The sequence below is a fragment of the Lathamus discolor genome, chromosome 3, assembly GCF_037157495.1.
Source record: "Lathamus discolor isolate bLatDis1 chromosome 3, bLatDis1.hap1, whole genome shotgun sequence".
NCBI classification, from domain to species: domain Eukaryota; kingdom Metazoa; phylum Chordata; class Aves; order Psittaciformes; family Psittacidae; genus Lathamus; species Lathamus discolor.
In genome coordinates, this window is record NC_088886.1 from 66,751,020 (window position 1) to 66,768,828 (window position 17,809).

The 17,809-nt window shown below is 49.4% G+C and overlaps 1 protein-coding gene across 5 annotated transcripts; it reads left to right on the plus strand.

Moving 5' to 3' along the window:
* Positions 1–721: 721 nt before the first annotated feature.
* Positions 722–17,577, plus strand: ASB1 (ankyrin repeat and SOCS box containing 1). Of its 5 annotated transcripts, XM_065669688.1 has the most exons (11): positions 722–807; positions 1,127–1,236; positions 3,409–3,519; positions 4,340–4,419; positions 4,756–4,841; positions 7,066–7,354; positions 8,019–8,203; positions 8,575–8,721; positions 10,840–11,142; positions 15,025–15,410; positions 17,146–17,577. In XM_065669688.1, the coding sequence occupies exons 6-11, from the start codon at positions 7,235–7,237 to the stop codon at positions 17,277–17,279; spliced, it is 1,275 nt and encodes a 424-aa protein (XP_065525760.1). In that variant the 5' UTR covers positions 722–807; positions 1,127–1,236; positions 3,409–3,519; positions 4,340–4,419; positions 4,756–4,841; positions 7,066–7,234; the 3' UTR covers positions 17,280–17,577. The 5 variants fall into 5 exon arrangements, with proteins under 5 accessions (XP_065525760.1, XP_065525765.1, XP_065525761.1 ...); XM_065669693.1 differs by lacking the exon at positions 10,840–11,142 and having other exon boundaries at positions 724–807; XM_065669689.1 differs by lacking the exons at positions 722–807; positions 1,127–1,236; positions 3,409–3,519; positions 4,340–4,419; positions 4,756–4,841 and adding an exon at positions 4,876–4,941.
* The last annotated feature ends 232 nt before the right edge of the window (positions 17,578–17,809 follow it).

Consider the following 17,809-nt stretch of genomic DNA (forward strand, 5'->3'; position numbering starts at 1 on the left):
CCATGTTATTTCTTTAATGGAAGCTGACTTTTGGTAACCAAAATGTTTTAAAGAGCCTCTCTGGAGCCACTTCCAATCTACACGAAAGTAGCAGAGTAAAAATGAGCAGGGGTTGGTTTGAAATACCTTGAAGGAAACAGAACCCCCTTGGCTGGGAGCAAGGGGAGGTGGTTAAAAGTGTCAAGAGTTTATTTTCATTCCTTAATTAGCTCTAAACCCTTTTGCCCTGCCCCAGTGAGTGGAAGGCAGGCGGGGAGCGCTGCCCTGCGCCGCAGCGGAGTGGGGACAACAACCGGGGACATGTTTTATGTTCACACCCCACCTTGGAGGTAGGCTGGCATCCAGAGCATGCTGTAAACCAGGCAGGAATGCCGCTGCCTGGAAATGTGCTAGTAATTCTTGTGCCCCTCTTTCCAAGAGACACCTTTCCTTATGTAATTGCTCTCAAATCACAGTATGTTCCCATTCCCCTCCTGATAATGCTTTGTAGTTTCTCTCTTTTTAATGCTGAGTTTGGAGTAAGGGGGGGTTAGTGCTTGCTTTGCTTAGTTTCATTAAATCCCCCCTCACCAGAACAGCCAGGGGGCTTCTTTTCCCCTTTTATTCTCTTAGGGCTCAATTCAATAAATATACATCCAGCTCCTTCGCAGTCCTAGGCTGGCTTAATGAAACTGTGTGAGGCACTTCCAAGAGAAGGATATTTATTTTTCTCTGCTGATTCAGTTAGGCTGGTCCAGCTCTTGTGTGCCCAGAGAGCTGCTCTATAAAGAGACCCTTGTGATTGCAGCGGGGACACTGTGTCAGGCGGTAAGTGCCTGCACTCACTCAACACTGGGATTCTCTTACTGCGGGGAAAGGGGTGCGGGAGGACGGCTGGATTTGCTATATACAATGCACAGGGAGAAAAAAAGCCTGCTAAGAGCACAGTGTTAAGGTGGGAAAGTCAAGCACTTGCAAGGCAGATAGAGCTAGAGCTGTCTGGAGAGCAGGCTTAATTCATCTGTTTATGGGAGCACATTATGAAACACGCTCCCATTTTTGCATAGTCCCGTGCTTGTTTCTTAGGCAATAGCATTTTCTAGCTTTTGCCACAACTTGCAACCTTCACAGCGTGCTTTCTCCATAGATAATCCAACACCACGAAGATCTCAATGCCTGTTCCTAGCTGGAAGCAGCAGTGAAGTCAGGCAGCTCCAAAAGGAAGGTGGAGATGCAGATATTGACATGGCAGACTTGGTGAGCCTTTTATCGCTAATGCAGGCTTACAAGCTGCTTGGTTAATGCTGGTGAGACCAAGTTTGATGGCAGCAGCCCTATTCCAAGACACTGGGAGTCCCTTAGGCCTGCCTCAAATGCCTTGATGGGTTGGACTAGATGGATTTCAAAGGTCCATCCAACCCAAACCGTTTAACTTCTCTATGTGTCAGGAGACAAATGCTGCTTTGGGACATTCTGCCTCTTCGCAGTGAAGTATGAAAGCCTGGCAGTGGGCAGTGGGGATGGACTCATGCAGAAAAGCCAGATGCATTCACATGCCAGTAGTTCAGGGTGATTGCTGTCCTCTTTGGGGCTGGCATTGAATGTTCACAGAAAATAATGTTTTTTGCCTGAGGGACCTTCAGCCAAAGCCACAAGGCAGAGGAAATGTCCCTCTGACAACACCAGCATTGTCAGCAATAAGCATTGGGAAATCAGGAGTCAGGTCCCTCCTGACCCTTAGTTCCTGATGTGCAATTGATTTTGCAAAGCACCAGATTCAAAACAGCCCATGGATTTAGTTCTTTCGTTTTTGCCTTCCCATTCACAATCTCAGTTTTCTACCCAGTGAGGAAGCCCACAGTGTATTTCTGAATGAAAGCTGAGTGCCTTTCACAGCATCTTTGGCTCTGCTTCCCATGACATGGGATTAGGAAATGTCCATCCTCCCACTGAAAGGAGGGAGGGCAATGGCTCAGGGAGCATCAGAGACCTGCCAAAAATCACAAAGTGAGGGGCAGGGGTGGGAACCCAGTTCCTATGAGTGGTAATCTGCTACCTTCCTACTTGTCTTGCCCTCAGCTGCTTTGGGACGAGCTGATCTTGCTGCTTTGATTTAGATTTGCTTCCCACTTTGCTCCTTACGGCAATGTTTAATGGTTGTAATAAACCAGAAGGCATTCCTTTCAAATTAGGTTGATCTGCAAAACCCAGCCAAGTGTTTCCATTACTACAGCTGCTTCTTCCTTCAGCTGAGGACAGAGGCAGTATGCTGCAGACTGGAAAGGGTGTCCATCCATCTGCAGGTTGCTGTCAGCTCTTGGGTAAGCTGGTGTTAGTTCTCTGGTGGGTACACGTCCATGTACTGGAGATTCTGGTCTAGAAAGAGAGGGAATGAAACTCATTGAGTAACTATAGCTTTAAACAAAGATCCTGATCCTGTCTGTTGTTGGTCAAGAGTCTGAGAACAGGAGAGGCTTACAGATGATGCTTGTCTCCTCTGCATTAAGGATCAGCCCCAGGGCTGTACCAGACCTCTCCTTTGCTAGACACAGCGTCTACAGCCTTGCTGTAGTTTATATGAAAGCATTGGAGTGACCTTGCATTTGAGATCTTTGCCTAGGAGCTTACATTCCAGTGTTGTCAGCAGTGGTGCTAGGAAAGTAAAGGACAAACATTCCTGTATTTTCCAGCAATTTGTGTTATGGTCTTTCTTTCCCTCTAACTGGAGATTAGTCTCAGTCCTGCCAGAGCCAGCATCTTCTCCAAGCCTAACTGAAATACCTATAACACAAACAGTAAAAGTAGTTGGTTTGGTTTATTGAAGGGAATGTATGAAACTTGGTTGGACTTGATGATCTTAAAGGCCCCTTCCAATCCAGTTGATTCTATGCTTCTAAACAGGGAAGGATCTCCTCTGTTAGGTTAACATAGGGATGCATCTGCTCGGCAAAAGGAATCAGAGCTGTAGGTACGAGAGGCGAGGGCAAAACCACCAGAGGCTGAGCATCAGGCACTTGATGGAGCTGGGTTTCCCATCCCACATCACCTCTGCTTACTACTTTAAACACTAATCCATGTTTCTCACTGCTGATAGCAACTCCCCTGCCCACTTTCATGTGGATATACTTTCCATAACTGACTTTTCTTGGCTTATTTAACAGCCAGAATGCTGCTCCTAACATTCTCTTTGCTTACCTAATGTTCTAAAGGGGGACTTTAGCTATTTGCTTTGCTCTCCAGCAAAGTGTCTTTGGCATTTTTTCATTCTTGAGACTAAATGCAAAGAGAGGCCACATACCTGAGTGTGAAACCTGCCCCATCCCATTGCTTGGTGGACCCTGGCTACCTTTGTCTCTGCAGCAGTAGAGACATCCCCAGCACAAGGCAAGGGAAGAAAATTCCAATGGAGACTTTATCACTCTTTTTCAGGAGAAATGGCCATCTGGAGCGTTCCTCTGATGGCAGATGTGGGAACATCAAAGGAGAAGCAGGCTCCTCTTTTACCTCAGTCACCAAACGGAACACCTCCTTTGCAGGCAGGTTAGAAAACAACATAAAATCTGCTGAGGACAAGTTTCCATTGACAGCAAAGAGCTGCCCAGAAATGAGTCGCGCAGGATTGGTTCAGACCTCCTCCACTCTCACCAGGGGATTTGCAGACAAAAGGGATTTATTTATTTATGGGGTTTGGTTTTTTGCTATTTTTTCTTTTCAGAAAATACTCAGATTTTGATGGGAAGATACAACTGGGAAGTTTTTTCCCCCTTTGTTTTTGCCTTTTGAACAACTTCTTTTACCACTTATGTGGAATTGTCAGAAATACCTCAAGGAAAAGCAGGAAACAAGAAAAGAGCTATAACAGCTTGGGAGGAGAAAAGTTCATTTCATAGATCATAGAATCCCAGCCTGGTTTGGGTTGGAAAGGAGCTTAAGCTCGTCCAGTTCCAACCCTCTGCCACGGGCAGGGACACTTTCCACTAAATCAGGTTGCTCCAATCCCTGTCCAACCTGGCCTTGAACACTGCCAGGAATGGGGCATCCAAATACTTGTAAGCATGTTTGCTCCGTGAGCTGAGGGCCTGTGGCCAAGGTATGTGCTGCCACCCTCTTTCACCCTAGCCCACACTTCTCTGGGTACAACCAGGATGAAATGTAACCTTTTGTGGGGCCAATTTTCCTTAAGGGTGTCATTGTATGGTGAAGCCAGTGTAACCTTTCCTTTGGACCACCTTGGGGCTAGCATGCTCCATGGAGGTGAGATGTTCCTGACCTACCAGCACCCACATCCAGGCTATTGAATTTATCTGTGTTCATTGCGGTGGTTCTTTACTCAAGTTTAACCCTCTTTCCTCACTTGCAGGACTGATTGTGCTGCTCAGCTGGGAGCAGCAGGGGTACTGGTCATCTCTGTCTCATTTTGTGCCATACTGAAGATGAGAGGTGCGTGGGATTTTCTAGTCTCTGCCTTTCTGTGGCGTTACATTATAACCTCCACTCTGTGTCCTCCACTTTCTCATGGTCAGGATTGATGGAGCAAAGACCTGGATAGCGGATGGAAGGTCAAAATTCAGCTGATGCATCAGCCCTGCCTCTTGCAGCATAATTAACTTACTGGACTCCAAGCAGCCTATCTTTCTGTCCTGGGCTTACCAGGAGCCATTTTGCTCCTTCTTAGTAACTGGTGCAAGCTCTGTGTTTTGACTTCCAGCCTGGGCAGAGAGCTGATAACACCGATCGTTTTTTAATTGTTGCTAAGTAATGTTTATTCTGGCCAAGGACTCTGTGAGTCTCATGCTCTGCTGGGGACGAGGGAGGCCGGAAGGAAGCAGAGACAGGACACCTGAACCAAACTAGCCAAAGAGGTATTCCATACCACAGCACGTCATGCCCGGAGAGGTAACTGGGAGTTACCCGGAAGGGCAGGCTCTCTCTCTTCGGGGGGGTCGAACTCGTTCGGCAGTGGTATCGTATTCTCTTGTTATTTTCTCTTATCAATATTATCATTGGCGGTAGCAGCAGTGATTTGTGTTATACCTTAGTTACTGGGCTGTTCTTATCTCAACCCGTGGGAGTTACATTCTCCTGATTCTCCTCCCCATCCCTCCGGGAGTGGGGAGGGTCGGGGGGGGTGGGGTGAGTGGACGACCTGTGTGGATTGGTTTAAACCACGACACTTTCGTCATCTTTGTGATTACAGCCCCAGTCCTAATGACAGTCCCGGATGCTGGAATTAAGTTCTTCTCCCATCCCCTTGTTGATGTACATCTTCATGTCCACATTAGGAACTATAGAAATTCCAGAGAAAAATGTTGAGCTGTGCTAAAAATGGGAGGACAGGAATTCCGCCCCCTCTTTCCTTACCCCACAGATGCATTTATCACCAGGGCAACTTAACTTCAGAGTTCACTAAAAATTCAAGCTGTTGGCTTAGTTCCAGAAGGGAGAAGTTTTATAGACTGAGCTAAGCGTGAATTACAGTTCTGGTTACAGCATTCCCTCTTTTATACCTGCTTGCTTGCTTTCCTTTCTTCTTTCCTTCTTCTGGAGCAAGTCCAAAGGAGGCCATGAGGATGATCAGGGGCTGGTGCACCTCCCGTTTGGAGACAGGCTGAGGAAGTTGGGGCTGTTCAGCCTGGAGAAGAGAAGCTGCATGGAGACCTCAGAGCAGCTTCCAGTGTCTGAAGGGGGAGGCTACAAGGATGCTGGGGAGGGACTCTTGATTAGGGACTGTTGCGACAGGACAAGGGGTGATGGGTTCAAATTGAAACAGGGCAAGTTCAGGTTAGATCTAAGGAAGAAGTTTTTTCCCTATGAGGGTGCTGAGGTGCTGGCACAGGGTGCCCAGAGAAGCTGTGGCTGCCCCATCCCTGGCCGTGTTCGAGGCCAGGTTGGACACAGGGGCTTGCAGCAACCTGCTCTAGTGGAAGGTGTCCCTGCCTGTAGCAGGGGGTTGGAACTGGAGGAACTTTAAGGTCCCTTCCAACCCAAACCATTCTCTGATTCTATGAGGTACGTACTCGAGAGGCAGTGGGAAATGTTCATGAATGTGGATGGTGTTTGAGGGAGCTGCCCATGGCTGAGGGCTCAGAAGGAGGTTTTTGCCTTTATTTACTTATTTTTTTTTTCTTGTTTCATTGCTTCAGCATTAGGAGCTGCAGAAATGGCCCTGCCTAACGAGTGAGTCAGTGTGTGTTGGCTGTGTTGGATTACTGGCTATATTTAGATACTGGAAGCTTCTCCTTAAGAGAGTCACAGGCCCCAGTTACTGGGTGGATTGGTTTTCCAGTGGGCTGGAATCACTGAAGCAAGCCAAAAGGCCACCCACATATAATGAACCATGGAGGGAAGAGGGGTCAAGTTTGCTCACCTTCGTGGCTGCTTCTCCCTCCTGGTGGTGGGCATGGCCAGGGCAGGTTACTAGAGGTAATGTGCTCCAAAAGCCAGCAGATCCCAATCCCTCTGGAGTTCCGTCTTGTGCACGAGGAGGATTTACCTGATGTACCTCAAACAAACAACTGCTTTTTGCAGTCTTTTGAAGCAGTCCCTGGAGTTGAGCACTGTTCCAGGTACAGGAAGGACTGGCTGACTTATTACCAGGATTACTGGATAATTCAGGCTGAAAGGAATTGAGACTCAGGAGGCCATCTAGTCCAGTTTCCTGGTGGGGCAAGGAAGAGCAGCCAGGGCTGCCCACAGCCTATGTCCTCAGCTGGTAAGGGAGATGTCTGGTAGGAGCAGTCAGGTATGTTGGACATGTATATCTTAGATCTTGGCTGAATGCTAACCTGTTTGCAAATGTCCATTTCCCCACTGTACTCACAGAGTGATACAGATTTCCATCATAGTCTATTTCTCCATGGGATTTCTCTTAAACACCTGTGGATTTCCAATGCTGGCCATCTCCTAGGCTGAGAGTCACTCCCTTGCTACCATCCCTTTACAAGAACTCATTAGGTCAACTTAGGATGGGTTGGTTTTCGTATGTATTTAAGGAAAACAAACATGCACGCAAAAAAGGGGGATAAACTTCTGCTAGGAAGGATAATGGGATATGGTATGTAAAAAATCTTCTGCCTTTCATTGCAGCATGTCTGTAAGTACAGAAATACATAACAGTTTGTGAAGGAGAGAGAAGATTGTGGTTAAATGGAGGCATTTGCTGCAAGAATTGAATGAACCTCAAACCGTGAGTGATCCAGACACTGGTGTTCCAGCTTCATCTGTCCTGTTTACCCTCACTTTGTTCCTCTCTGCTATGTCCATGGGGACAAATCCCATATTACAAGTAAACACTGCTACATCCTCTGTTGCCCTTCCTTGCCTGTCTGCACTTTTGCCATGGGAGAAGAGAGAAGAGCCAGCTCTGCATGACACAGTGAGTAAACAAATCTATTTTAAAGACAAATTGTGCTGAACAGGAGTGGCCTTTTCCTAAGAGGTTTGAAAACTGGCATTGCATTCCTGCTGGGAAAGCAATGAAGTACAAAGGTTTCTGTCCCTTGCACTAACTATCCCCTTGTGCACACAGGCATTATGGCTTTTGGTCCAGGGCCATGTGTATCAAAGCCCATAGACTAACATGCCTTTTTGGTCTGGATGAGACCAGCAATCCAACACCACACTTTGCAGCTGGAAGAGCTCATTGAATTTAGTCCCATTAAATCTGTGAGGGCTGCAGACAATGTTAACAGCTAAGACAGCTGCTCTGGTCTGTCTTGTGCCATATTCAGGCACAGCAACAGGGAAGTGAGATGTATGTGACTGCTCCCCTGCCGATAAGCAGACACAGAGAGGGTCTGTAACTAGATGCAGTTGTACACTGGAAACCAAGAAGGGAATGCAGAGGAGTCCATGCTGGACACCGGGGCTTGGAGCACCCTGCTCTAGTGGAAGGTGTCCCTGCCCGTGGCAGGGGTTGGGACTGGATGAGCTTTAAGGTCTCTGTGATTCCATGACATAACCCCCCCGCTGCAGCTTTTAGCTGTGGCAAGCCTTGTTTATGTATCTGCTTTCAGACACTTGCTCCATCCCTCTTGCAGGTGCTGCGGGCTCCCCCACGCTGCGTGCACAAGCACTGTGTATTCTCAGCCCCATTTTACCCATGGCTGGAAGAAGAAGCAGCCCCTCCATCAGCGACCCAGCTCCGCCCGACTCCCGTTTCTAGGAGCCCTCTGAGCGCTGCCGGGAGAGCCAGGCCGGGCCGCGCAGCCTCCCTGCCGCTGAGGTACGGCGGCGGGGCTGCTCTGAAGGAGGAATGGCTCCTCCGGTGCTCGCTGCTGCCGCGGAAAACCACCTTAACGCGGAGGCAGGAAGCCGCTGGGCCCCAGGCACCAATCAGGCCGGCCCTGGAAGGGCGGGCGAGTGAGCGGGCGGTGGCCGGGGGTTGACCGGAGGGAGGGCGGGCCCAGCCAGGCCGGAGGCGCTGGGGGCAGATGGCGGAGGGCGGTCTCCCCAGCGGCGGGGACCCGCCCGCTGCCTCAGGCGGGCAGGCAGGTAGGTAACGTGGGGGATAGGGGCTCGTCCCGGGGGGTCGCCCTGCTCCTCGCCCCAGGGTAGGGCTCAGCCTGGCTTCTCCCCTCCCCGGTCTCTCTCCAGCGCAGGTCGTAACCTGAAGGAGTGGCTGCAGGAGCAGTTCTGCGACCACCCCATCGAGCACTGCGAGGACACGCGGCTGCACGACGCGGCCTACGTGGGGGACCTGCCCACCCTCAAGAGCTTGCTGCAGGAGGAGAGCTTCCAAAGGTGAGGGAGGCGGCCTGCACATAGAAACACGTGGGATGGGCTGGAAGGGGCCTTACAGCTCATCCAGTTTCAACCTCTACCACGGCAGGGACACCTTCCACTAGAGCAGGGTGCTCCAGCCTGGCCTTGAACACTGCCAGGGATAGGTGTTAGGATGGGAAGATGCTTTGTGTGCGCCCCACAGTCATCCCTCTGTGGTCTCCAGGGAGGTAAATCTTGAGCCGCTTTATGACTGTGCGTGTCCTCTGACTCCTTTCAGATCAGAGGAATGTCATACCATGAGAAATGGGGGCCTGTGTATGATGGAAGAAACATGCAAAAGGGATTAAAATCGAATATAAACCTGAAACACCCAGTGTTATAAAATCTGCCCCGTGAGAAGTGAAACCATGGGGATAGTTAATGAATTTTCCTGCACCACAGAGAAAAAGCTGGTTTGAGTGCAAAATGTCTACCAGCCTCAAAAAAGTGTCCTTTCAGCAGAAGTGAGAATGAGCCAGCCCCTCTTTCTGCCACTGGACAGATGGGGGTGTTTAGAACTGCAGACTGGGTTGGGATAGGGGGGACCTTAAAGCTCGTCCAGTCCCAACCCCTGCCACAGGAAGGGACACCTCCCACTAGAGCAGGTTGTTCCAAGCCCCTGTGTCCAGCCTGGCCTTGAACACTGCCAACAATGGGGCAGCCACAGCTTCTCTGAGCACTCTGTGCCAGCGCCTCAGCACCCTCACAGGGAAGAGCTTCTGCCTAAGAGCTCATCTCAGTCTCCCCTGTTCTGGCAGGTTAAAGCCATTCCCCTTGTCCTGTTCCTACAGGCCCTCATCCAAAGCCCCTCTCCAGGTTTCTTGCTGGCCCAGATTTCCTGTGGACCCCTGGTTTGAGATTTTTGCCTTATTTTGTCCCATATGACATAAAACCCCTGTGGCAGCAGGGCCAGGTTGTCCTTCCTAGCAGGAAAAGCAATATTGGGTGGGAGGAGGAGGGCTGGAGGCTGCAGCACCATCACACAGCTGATGGAGTGAGCGGAGAAGCGGCTTCTTTGAGGGTACATGTGGGGTAGTGATCCCCAAACTTCCAAGGTTAAAGGGGAGCACTTTTATCATAAGACTTGAAAGGTGAGGGCTTGACATGGTTAAAAAAAACCCAGCTGTGGAATTGCTCTCTTGGCAAACTCTGTAAATGTACTGTATAGAAACCGCTTTGTCCTGTACCAGTTACGTGGGGTCAGGGAGTGAGCCAGAAGAGCACATCCACTGCTGTGCTGGCTAAAGAGCATTTTCACCAGCCTATACTGGCCTTAAAGAAATCCTTTCTGTTCAAAGGGTACTAGCAGTGATTTGCAGAGATTTTGGGAGTGAGGCCTGGATGCTTAGGAGACTTTTAAGGCTAACCTGAGATCTGCATGAGCATAAAGGCTAATGCAGGTTATTTCAGAGGGATCTAAAAGCAGCTGCCAGCCAGATCCATCTCTTCCAATAAACTGGAAAAGGCTCTTATGCCAGTACACCCACCCAGAGAGGATGCTCATGGCCTCCTGTTCAGACCAGGATCGCTGCATCTCTCCACTTTGCTGCTTGCTGGCAGGGCTAGGTTTCCCTGGATTTGTGTTTGTCATGCCGTGGTGCCTGGCTGCATGTGGATGTTGCTGGCAGTGTGACATGTATGTATGTCTGTGTTTTCATGCGTTGTTTCTTTCCTCCCTATGTCCTGTTGCTGTTTCCCTGCTGCTTTGATGACTTTGTGTCCCCTTTGGAGCAGCTTGAATTAAATGGCTGTGGTCCCCAGCTTGGTTGCTGCTGATGTGGGACATTTCCCTGTAAAAAGGGACTATCTTATTTGTTTATTAGTAATTTTGACTGTGTTTTGATGCAGGATTTGCCCTCACTGTGCATATGTGCAGCTGATCTGCCGTAAAGCCCATTTCCCACGCACTATGCCGTAGCCTCCTATTATCGTCAGGAGCTTTTCAGGGCTGCTCTTTTCAGTGCCCAAAATGGGCAGGAAAAGCTTCATGGGAGCAGTTCGGGTTCTCCCAGATCCTCCTTGGGGGCTGGGGGAGGTGGGGTGGTGCAAGGCAGCGGGAGGGCTCCTCTGATGGAATGGTTTCCACCTCCGCTGCAGCCGGATCAATGAGAAGTCGGTGTGGTGCTGCGGCTGGCTGCCCTGCACGCCACTGCGCATCGCTGCCACTGCTGGCCATGGGCCCTGTGTGGACTTCCTCCTCCGCAAAGGGGCTGAGATCGACCTGGTGGATGTGAAGGGACAGACAGCTCTCTACGTAGCTGTGGTCAACGGGCACCTCGAGTGTGCCAAGATCCTCCTGGAAGCTGGGGCTGACCCCAACGGCAGCAGGCACCACCGCAGCACCCCTGTCTACCATGCAGCACGTGTGGGCCGGGCAGACATCCTTCAGGAGCTGATCAGGTGAGAGCTCAGGTACATGCTGGAGATGGGTGACTCTACCTCCCTCCTCTTCCCTTGGGAGCTTTTCCCCCATGGGGCTCATCCATTTGCTCCTTGCATGCCCAGTGCCTCCGCAGACCTGGTGAAGCTCAGTAAGTGATGAACAGGGTGAATGGATTGAGAGGTACCAAAGGGACATCCTTGTATTCCCCATCAGTTGGCTCTGGCAACAGGTCTGTGCCGAGCTGTATGACTCTCATGCCTGTTCTCCTAGGACGAAGCCTAAGAGAGGAATCTGTGTTTCTGAGCCCACCATCCACTGTTCAGTCAGATCTGAATTGTTTAAAGTATCTTCACCCCAGACTCTATCTTGACTGCCAGCTCCATGCCCTGGCTGAATTTATGAGTGAGGTGGATCTCCCAGTGAACAAAAAGTGTTTGAAAACACATCTCTCCTTTGCTTAGCTCTGCTGCTCTGACCATTTTCTGCCCTTAGGAAGAGAGATGTTTGTCACTGGCACTGGCTGTTCTTGCCTGCCTGGTGTTTGCCTATCACTAGGACACCGTCCATTGCATCTGGTTCAGTCTCCCCTTGCTAGACATCTGATGCACAGCTCCATTGACAGGGTGGTATCTCTGGGGCAGGGAGTGATGGCCATCACTATAAGGTGATGAACAGTAACCTTAGATTCGGGTGGTGAGTGATTGGTGACCATCCATCCCTCAGGAAACTTCCTCTGCAGCACCAGCAGTGCTAAAGATGTAGCAGCAAGCTGTGTGAACTTGACTTTTTTTCCTCTGTGGTGTGCTGTGATACTTCCTTTCTTCTAAATTGGAAGCTTTTTGTATAAGGGACTAAATGGGCTGTTGACACCAAATACTAAGGGGACATCAGGGGAAAATACAGGTTGCAGAAAGAAATAATAGAAGAAAGTGTTTGGATTCACACAGAAATGCTCTCCAAGAAACCCCTTCAGTGACCACAGATGCTAGAAAATAACCAAAAGGGTTTGAATAGCAACATTTCAGAGTACCTGGGGATTTTCTCCTCTCCCTTTTGCTTGTGGGGAAATCAGTTTTCCTACAAGGGCAGCTTTAAGGAAGCTGGCAAGTAGAAAGAAGGGGAGATGGTCCCCCCTTCTCTCTCCTTTCTCAGGCTGAGAGAAGGATGTCCCCATTGCCATGTTCTTGTCAGTACAGCCTTCAGCTCCCATGCTGCATTCCCAGGAATCTGCCCTGAGATATCTGCGAAGGGAGAGTGAAATGTAGCAAATGGTGTTTCAGCAGCTCAAGGGAGAGCTGATGCATTGATTTATGTGTCTACTCCTAGGGATACCTTGCCAGCAATATTAAAAGTAAGAGTTTGGAACACTTTCAGGCTTAAAAATGAACTGGAGTTTGTCCAATATGTTTTTATTAGACAATGTCTCTCCCAAAGCTGCTAAGCTAATACCAAATTGTCAGATTGCCCACAATTTCAAATATCTTGGAGAATGGATTTCACAGATCTCATCAGATTTGCTTACTTTCAAATGCAGTCTGTTGTTGCAGAGCTCACTTGGAGAGTTGTAAGATGTTGCTCTCAAAGACTTTGGCAGGGGGAACGCAATGAGGAAGACACTTTTACTGGGATAGAAGGAAATTCGCAGCATATTCAACTCCAGAAACCCTCCTAAGTCCTAAAGAGAAAGCCCAACCCAGCCAGGCTTGCTGCAAGTGTCGAAACATCACCTAGTACATCTCTTTGTTAATCATATGGTAGCATGATCAGGATTCCTGGATACTCCTATAATTGCTGAACCAGCTACCCAAGCAAGAGGGTGAAACTGTATCCATGAATGGTAAATACACACATAACTATGGGATGGTGATCTGCTTTTTAACACAGCTGGTGGAGGTATTTATGGTTAGATTGCCAAGGTATAGAGATTACTTTCTTAACAGCTTGTGATGTAATCATGCCGTGAGGTTGGACTGTTGCACTGTACTTGCAGTATGATTGAGGGCTAGGACTAAAGGTGAGAGGATCCTTTTGCCACACTAAAACAGTGAAAAAGAGACCTGACAAATGGCCCTGCTGCCTCAGGTGCATGTTGAGCTGTAGAACTTTGTATTTTGCTTTGGATTGAGGGTTTCCACTGGGAATTTTGATGACAGTAATGGGAAAAAAAGAACTCAAATAATGGGGTATCTGCTGTCTGGTCAGGATCATGGCCATAGGAAACAGTGGCCCTACCAGTCTCCTGAGATCTCAGCCAAGATGTTCGTGCTTGGGAGATCTTGCTTGTTGGGGTGAAAATGCACTGCATGCCCTTTCTAGCTCTTAGACAAGTTTCCTTGCGCCTTGTTCTGAGTGTGCTTCATGTAAGTGAGACTGTTCCCATCCTCAGAATTGAAGCGTTTGGTTAAGCATTCCCCTCCTTGGGCTGTGCTTGCCTTGAGGCAGGATTTGTCCCCAGGTGGTTTCCTTATTTGCTTTATTAACTGCAGAAAGGACTGTAATGCTACCTAGGAAGACAGAAAAGTCTAGTTTGGGGCTGGGGACTAGTGGGTGAAGGAGGTTTTTATCCCTCTGTGGGGAGAAGGGACAGGGCTTTGCCTGATCTCGATGCTGCAATTAAAACCAGCTACTCCTGAGGGGATTGTGTGTCTTCGCCTCCTTCCCATCCAAGCTGCATGTGAAGTAGATGGACTTAGTGTTTCCATTGGTTGGGTGTTACCCAGCCTGGGGGAAAGAAGTGCTTATTTCTGCTGTCTCTTCTTTCTGCAGCATTGCCATTTTCGAAATTGCTTTGCCAGAGAGCAGCACTTGGCCTTTTTTGCTCCCATATATTTGGCCGCATTCTTCACTTCCTACAAAAAACAAAATGAAAAGAACCAAAGCCAATAAGCCCTCTTTTCTGCTTGTTCACAGCTTAGTGCCATCTGTACTTACTGAAAAGAAGTATGCTACGGGCACTGCTTCTGTTTCATGGTGATTCTTGTGGCCATTGAGTGGGGCTTTAGCCTGCTTCCATGGCATCTTGCAAGCCCAAGCCCATGGCAAAGATGCAGGATGTGGGTTTCTCTGTGGGGTAGGGTGAAGCAAAAAGCTTGGGAGTTTTGGTGCTGCAGCTCCTGGGGGTCCCCCCTGCAGCTCCTGGAGTGAGCTGTAATCTCTTGTGTGGTATCCAGTACAAGATATAGCCTGTGAATGGAGCTGTGCATGATAGATGCGGACAGCGGAGGGCCTGATGCCATTATTTTGTATTCTTCCAGTTTTCTGAGCTGAATACTAGGGAAAAGGCCTCTTTTTGACTCCCTGAAGGGATTTCTGATGGTATTCCAAGCACCCTATTTCCTTCAGGAGCAGGATTTTGACATATATGTGTTGCTGTTGAGCACAGATTTTCTGTTTCCATTTCTGTGCTGTTTGTGACAGTCAGATCGATTGTCTGTATTGCTTTTTGGCCGGTTTTAGCCTGGTGGGGAAGTTATTTCACTGCATCTCTTCAACTGAGTAATTTGGAAGCATCCCTGCTCCCCAGCCAGCTCGCTAGCATCCAGCATTACGTGATACTGGCTCAGGGCTGAGCCATCCCTTGTGCCAAGGCCGTGTTTGGCCAGTCCTTCAGGAGGGCAGGGGAAGATGTTCCGCCCTCCTCCCTCTGAAGCCTGGGCTGTTGTGGGCAGGGAAGCAGCTTTGCTTCTTGAAGATCAGACCATGCTGAATATGGCATCCCTGCTCAGAAGCCACACCAGGCCCATCTGAGGGTAGGTATGGATGGTACTTGGGTGGTGGGCCCCAGGGGTACCAAAGACAGGCAGGGTGCTCACTCTTCAGCCTCACCTCTTGCCATTTTGGGGTGCAGTTGTGGTGCTGTTGTCCTGGTTTCCAAACCTCTGCTCTTCTCCCTCAACCAGGTATGGTGCAGATGTGGATGTGAATCACCACCTCCCTTCCCGCGGCCCCAGCCTATCCCTGCGGCCCCTCACCACGCTGGTGGTCTGCCCACTCTACATCAGTGCTGCCTACCACAACCTCCAGTGCTTCCGGCTGCTGCTCCAAGCTGGAGCCAACCCAGATTTTAACTGCTGTGGGCCCGTCAACGTCCAAGGCTTCTCCCGGGGCTCCCCAGTGTGTGTGATGGACGCTGTCCTGCGGCATGGCTGTGAAGCGGCGTTCGTCCACCTCTTGATTGACTTTGGAGCCAATCTGAACCTGGTGAAAGTGGAGGCCCTGGGAGTCGAATCCACAGGAAGAGTCAAAGTCAACCCTGAGGCTCTGCAGGTCTTTAAAGAAGCAAGGGGTAAGTAGCTTTGATTTACTGAAGTCTGGTTCTCTCTCTGGATTCAGGAGAGTTCTTTGGAGAGTTCATTTGTGAGTTAGAAGCTGCTCAGGTCGCATCCTCTTTTGGGTCTGTTCAGCAAAAATGTGGTGTAAACAGATTATACCTAACTTAAAAGATAACTGGACTTTAACAAACTGTTAAGCAAAGTGTGAATGGCTTCACCACCCCTCTTATAGCTCCCCTAGAGCTGTTGCTGCCCAGGCAGGCATCAGGCAGGACAGGACTATGGGGCTGGCCTCTGTGGCTCCCTGGCACAGATCCTTGGTGTTGCTGAGCTGCTGCTCTGCCAGCATTGATGACTCAACCCGGTGGCTTCCCCATGAGCCTCCAGCCAGCTGGTTTTCTCCGGTTGCATTTGGTGCATTCATGTGGTGGTTTCCTCCCTCTTGAGTCCTTCAGCTACCAGCAGTGCCTCTTGAAGCAGTTTGTAACTTTATCTTTCTCCCAGCTCCTTTTTCCATTGCCTAACCATGTCCTCAGCAAGGTTTAGGCATCATGGGCCTGTCAGAGCTGGGCTTTCGATCTGTGGACCACAGGCAGATTATGGCATATCCAACAAGATCCAGTTCTCCAAAGCCATGCAGACGTACCCTCACTGTTCTTGGGTAACTCTGTGCTCTGCATGCAGGGGGACCCAAGAGGTGTATCTGGACAGGCTGCTTGGGCAGTGAAGCCACAAATGGTGGTAGTAAGTGGCAGGATGGTGGTGGAGAAAGGTGGGAGAAAGCTGGGGTTTGGAATTTCACATCCTCTGGGAAGCAAATTACTTACAAAAGAGCCTCAGACCTGATCATGCCTAACTTTGCCTGCTGTTTCTTTCTTTTTATAACAAAAGCAACACCAGTACAGTGTGCGTCCTTGTTTCAGCAAGGGCAGCACCTCATAAAACCACCAGGCTCAGCTGGTGAAGGCCAGAACTTTGCACCAGGTCGGAAGTGGAATTTCCCTCCTGAACTCCACAGGAATTTCCAGGGGATTCAGGCTGTGGGATACAACCCCCAGCTCCAAGTTATTCAGCTTTGCACGTGCCTGGTTTTTCAGACTGCTTGGACTTTAGCTGGGGAGAGGCACACATGAGCTGCAGCACATGGTTTCCATTAAGCCTGGGTTTAGGAGGCAAATGGGACTCCTCAGGTAGAGCATGCAGGATAATGGAGTGGTGCCTTGGAGGTCCTGAATCAACATGGACACCACCAGTGTGGATGTCCCTGTGCTGGAAGAGCCCTCCATGAACTGAAAAGAAGCCATCAAAAGAATGTTGGTGGAAGGCCTAAGCTGGCCATCGATGCTGTTGTTTCCCAAGTGGGTGATTTAGAGCAGAAATAAAGTCCATGTCATCTTAAGACAATCTGAATAGCATAAAGCCTCCCACAGCCTCCCCTGGTGTGGATTTGGCAGTGATCTCTTGAACCCTCTCGTGCAGGGACTGGCTCCATGGTCACAACCCCATGCGGCCTCCAGCACGCCCTTCCGCCTCCAGCATGCCCTTCCGCACTGCGTGTGTGGTGGCTCATTGCTTTGGCCTCCTCATGGGGGGAATCTGTGCATGCTCTGCTCACAGCACTACCTTCATGTTGCTGTGTAGGATGGAAGGAGTAAATGGCTCCTCAGCTGTCAGCCAGAACTCAGCACAGTTTACACACTGTTAGCCCTCTCTCTGAGCCTCAATAGTTGTTCTCTTTCTTCCTTGCAGGCTGCACCCGGAGCCTCTTGTCTCTCTGCCGCATAGCTGTACGAAGAATACTTGGCAAATCCCGGCTGGATCTGATCCATGGCCTTCCAGTCCCAGACCCCATTAAACAATTTCTACTTCATGAACACAGTTAAAGGGCAACTGGCTGCTTTCTGGGACAGTTTGATTCGGTAAATGAGTGTGCTGATAAAGCCAGATGCCAATCCTAACCTTTCCCTCACAGTGAAACACTGTGGTGCTCATGGAGTGCACATAATTCCCTGCCCCTGTGATTTTTCCCCTCCACATTTAGGGTGCAGTGATTTTGTGTGTCTGTTCTTAAGCTACTGATCATGTCACTGGTGATCTCTTGTTTGCAACTGGTTGGGCACTGAGGCCGGTAAGCGTCTGTGGCTGTTACATGAGCAAATACAATACATCCTATAGCTGTTAGCATATGTCTGTTTGTTATGACTCTACCTCTATTCTTGATTTCTGTTACACACACCTTGTTTCTCAGCATGGGAAAATGTCTTTCCTCTTCTTACAGTGTACAAGGAAGTTTCTCCTCACTGTGGTGAAGGTTTTGCAAGAGCACTGTTCTCTCTGCCATCAGTACCTGACCTTTCTTCTTCTGTATGAAGTTTGTGATTGCTGCTGTAAAACATTGTGTATTTTCTTCTAT

Excerpts from the sequence above, each read along its gene's own strand:
- ASB1 (XM_065669688.1), top strand. The coding sequence starts at position 7,235 with ATGTCCATGGGGACAAATCCCATATTACAAGTAAACACTGCTACATCC. Across the intron at positions 8,204-8,574 it reads GCAGCCTCCCTGCCGCTGAG|CGCAGGTCGTAACCTGAAGG; the intron begins GTACGGCGGCGG and ends GTCTCTCTCCAG. Across the intron at positions 8,722-10,839 it reads CAGGAGGAGAGCTTCCAAAG|CCGGATCAATGAGAAGTCGG; the intron begins GTGAGGGAGGCG and ends CCTCCGCTGCAG.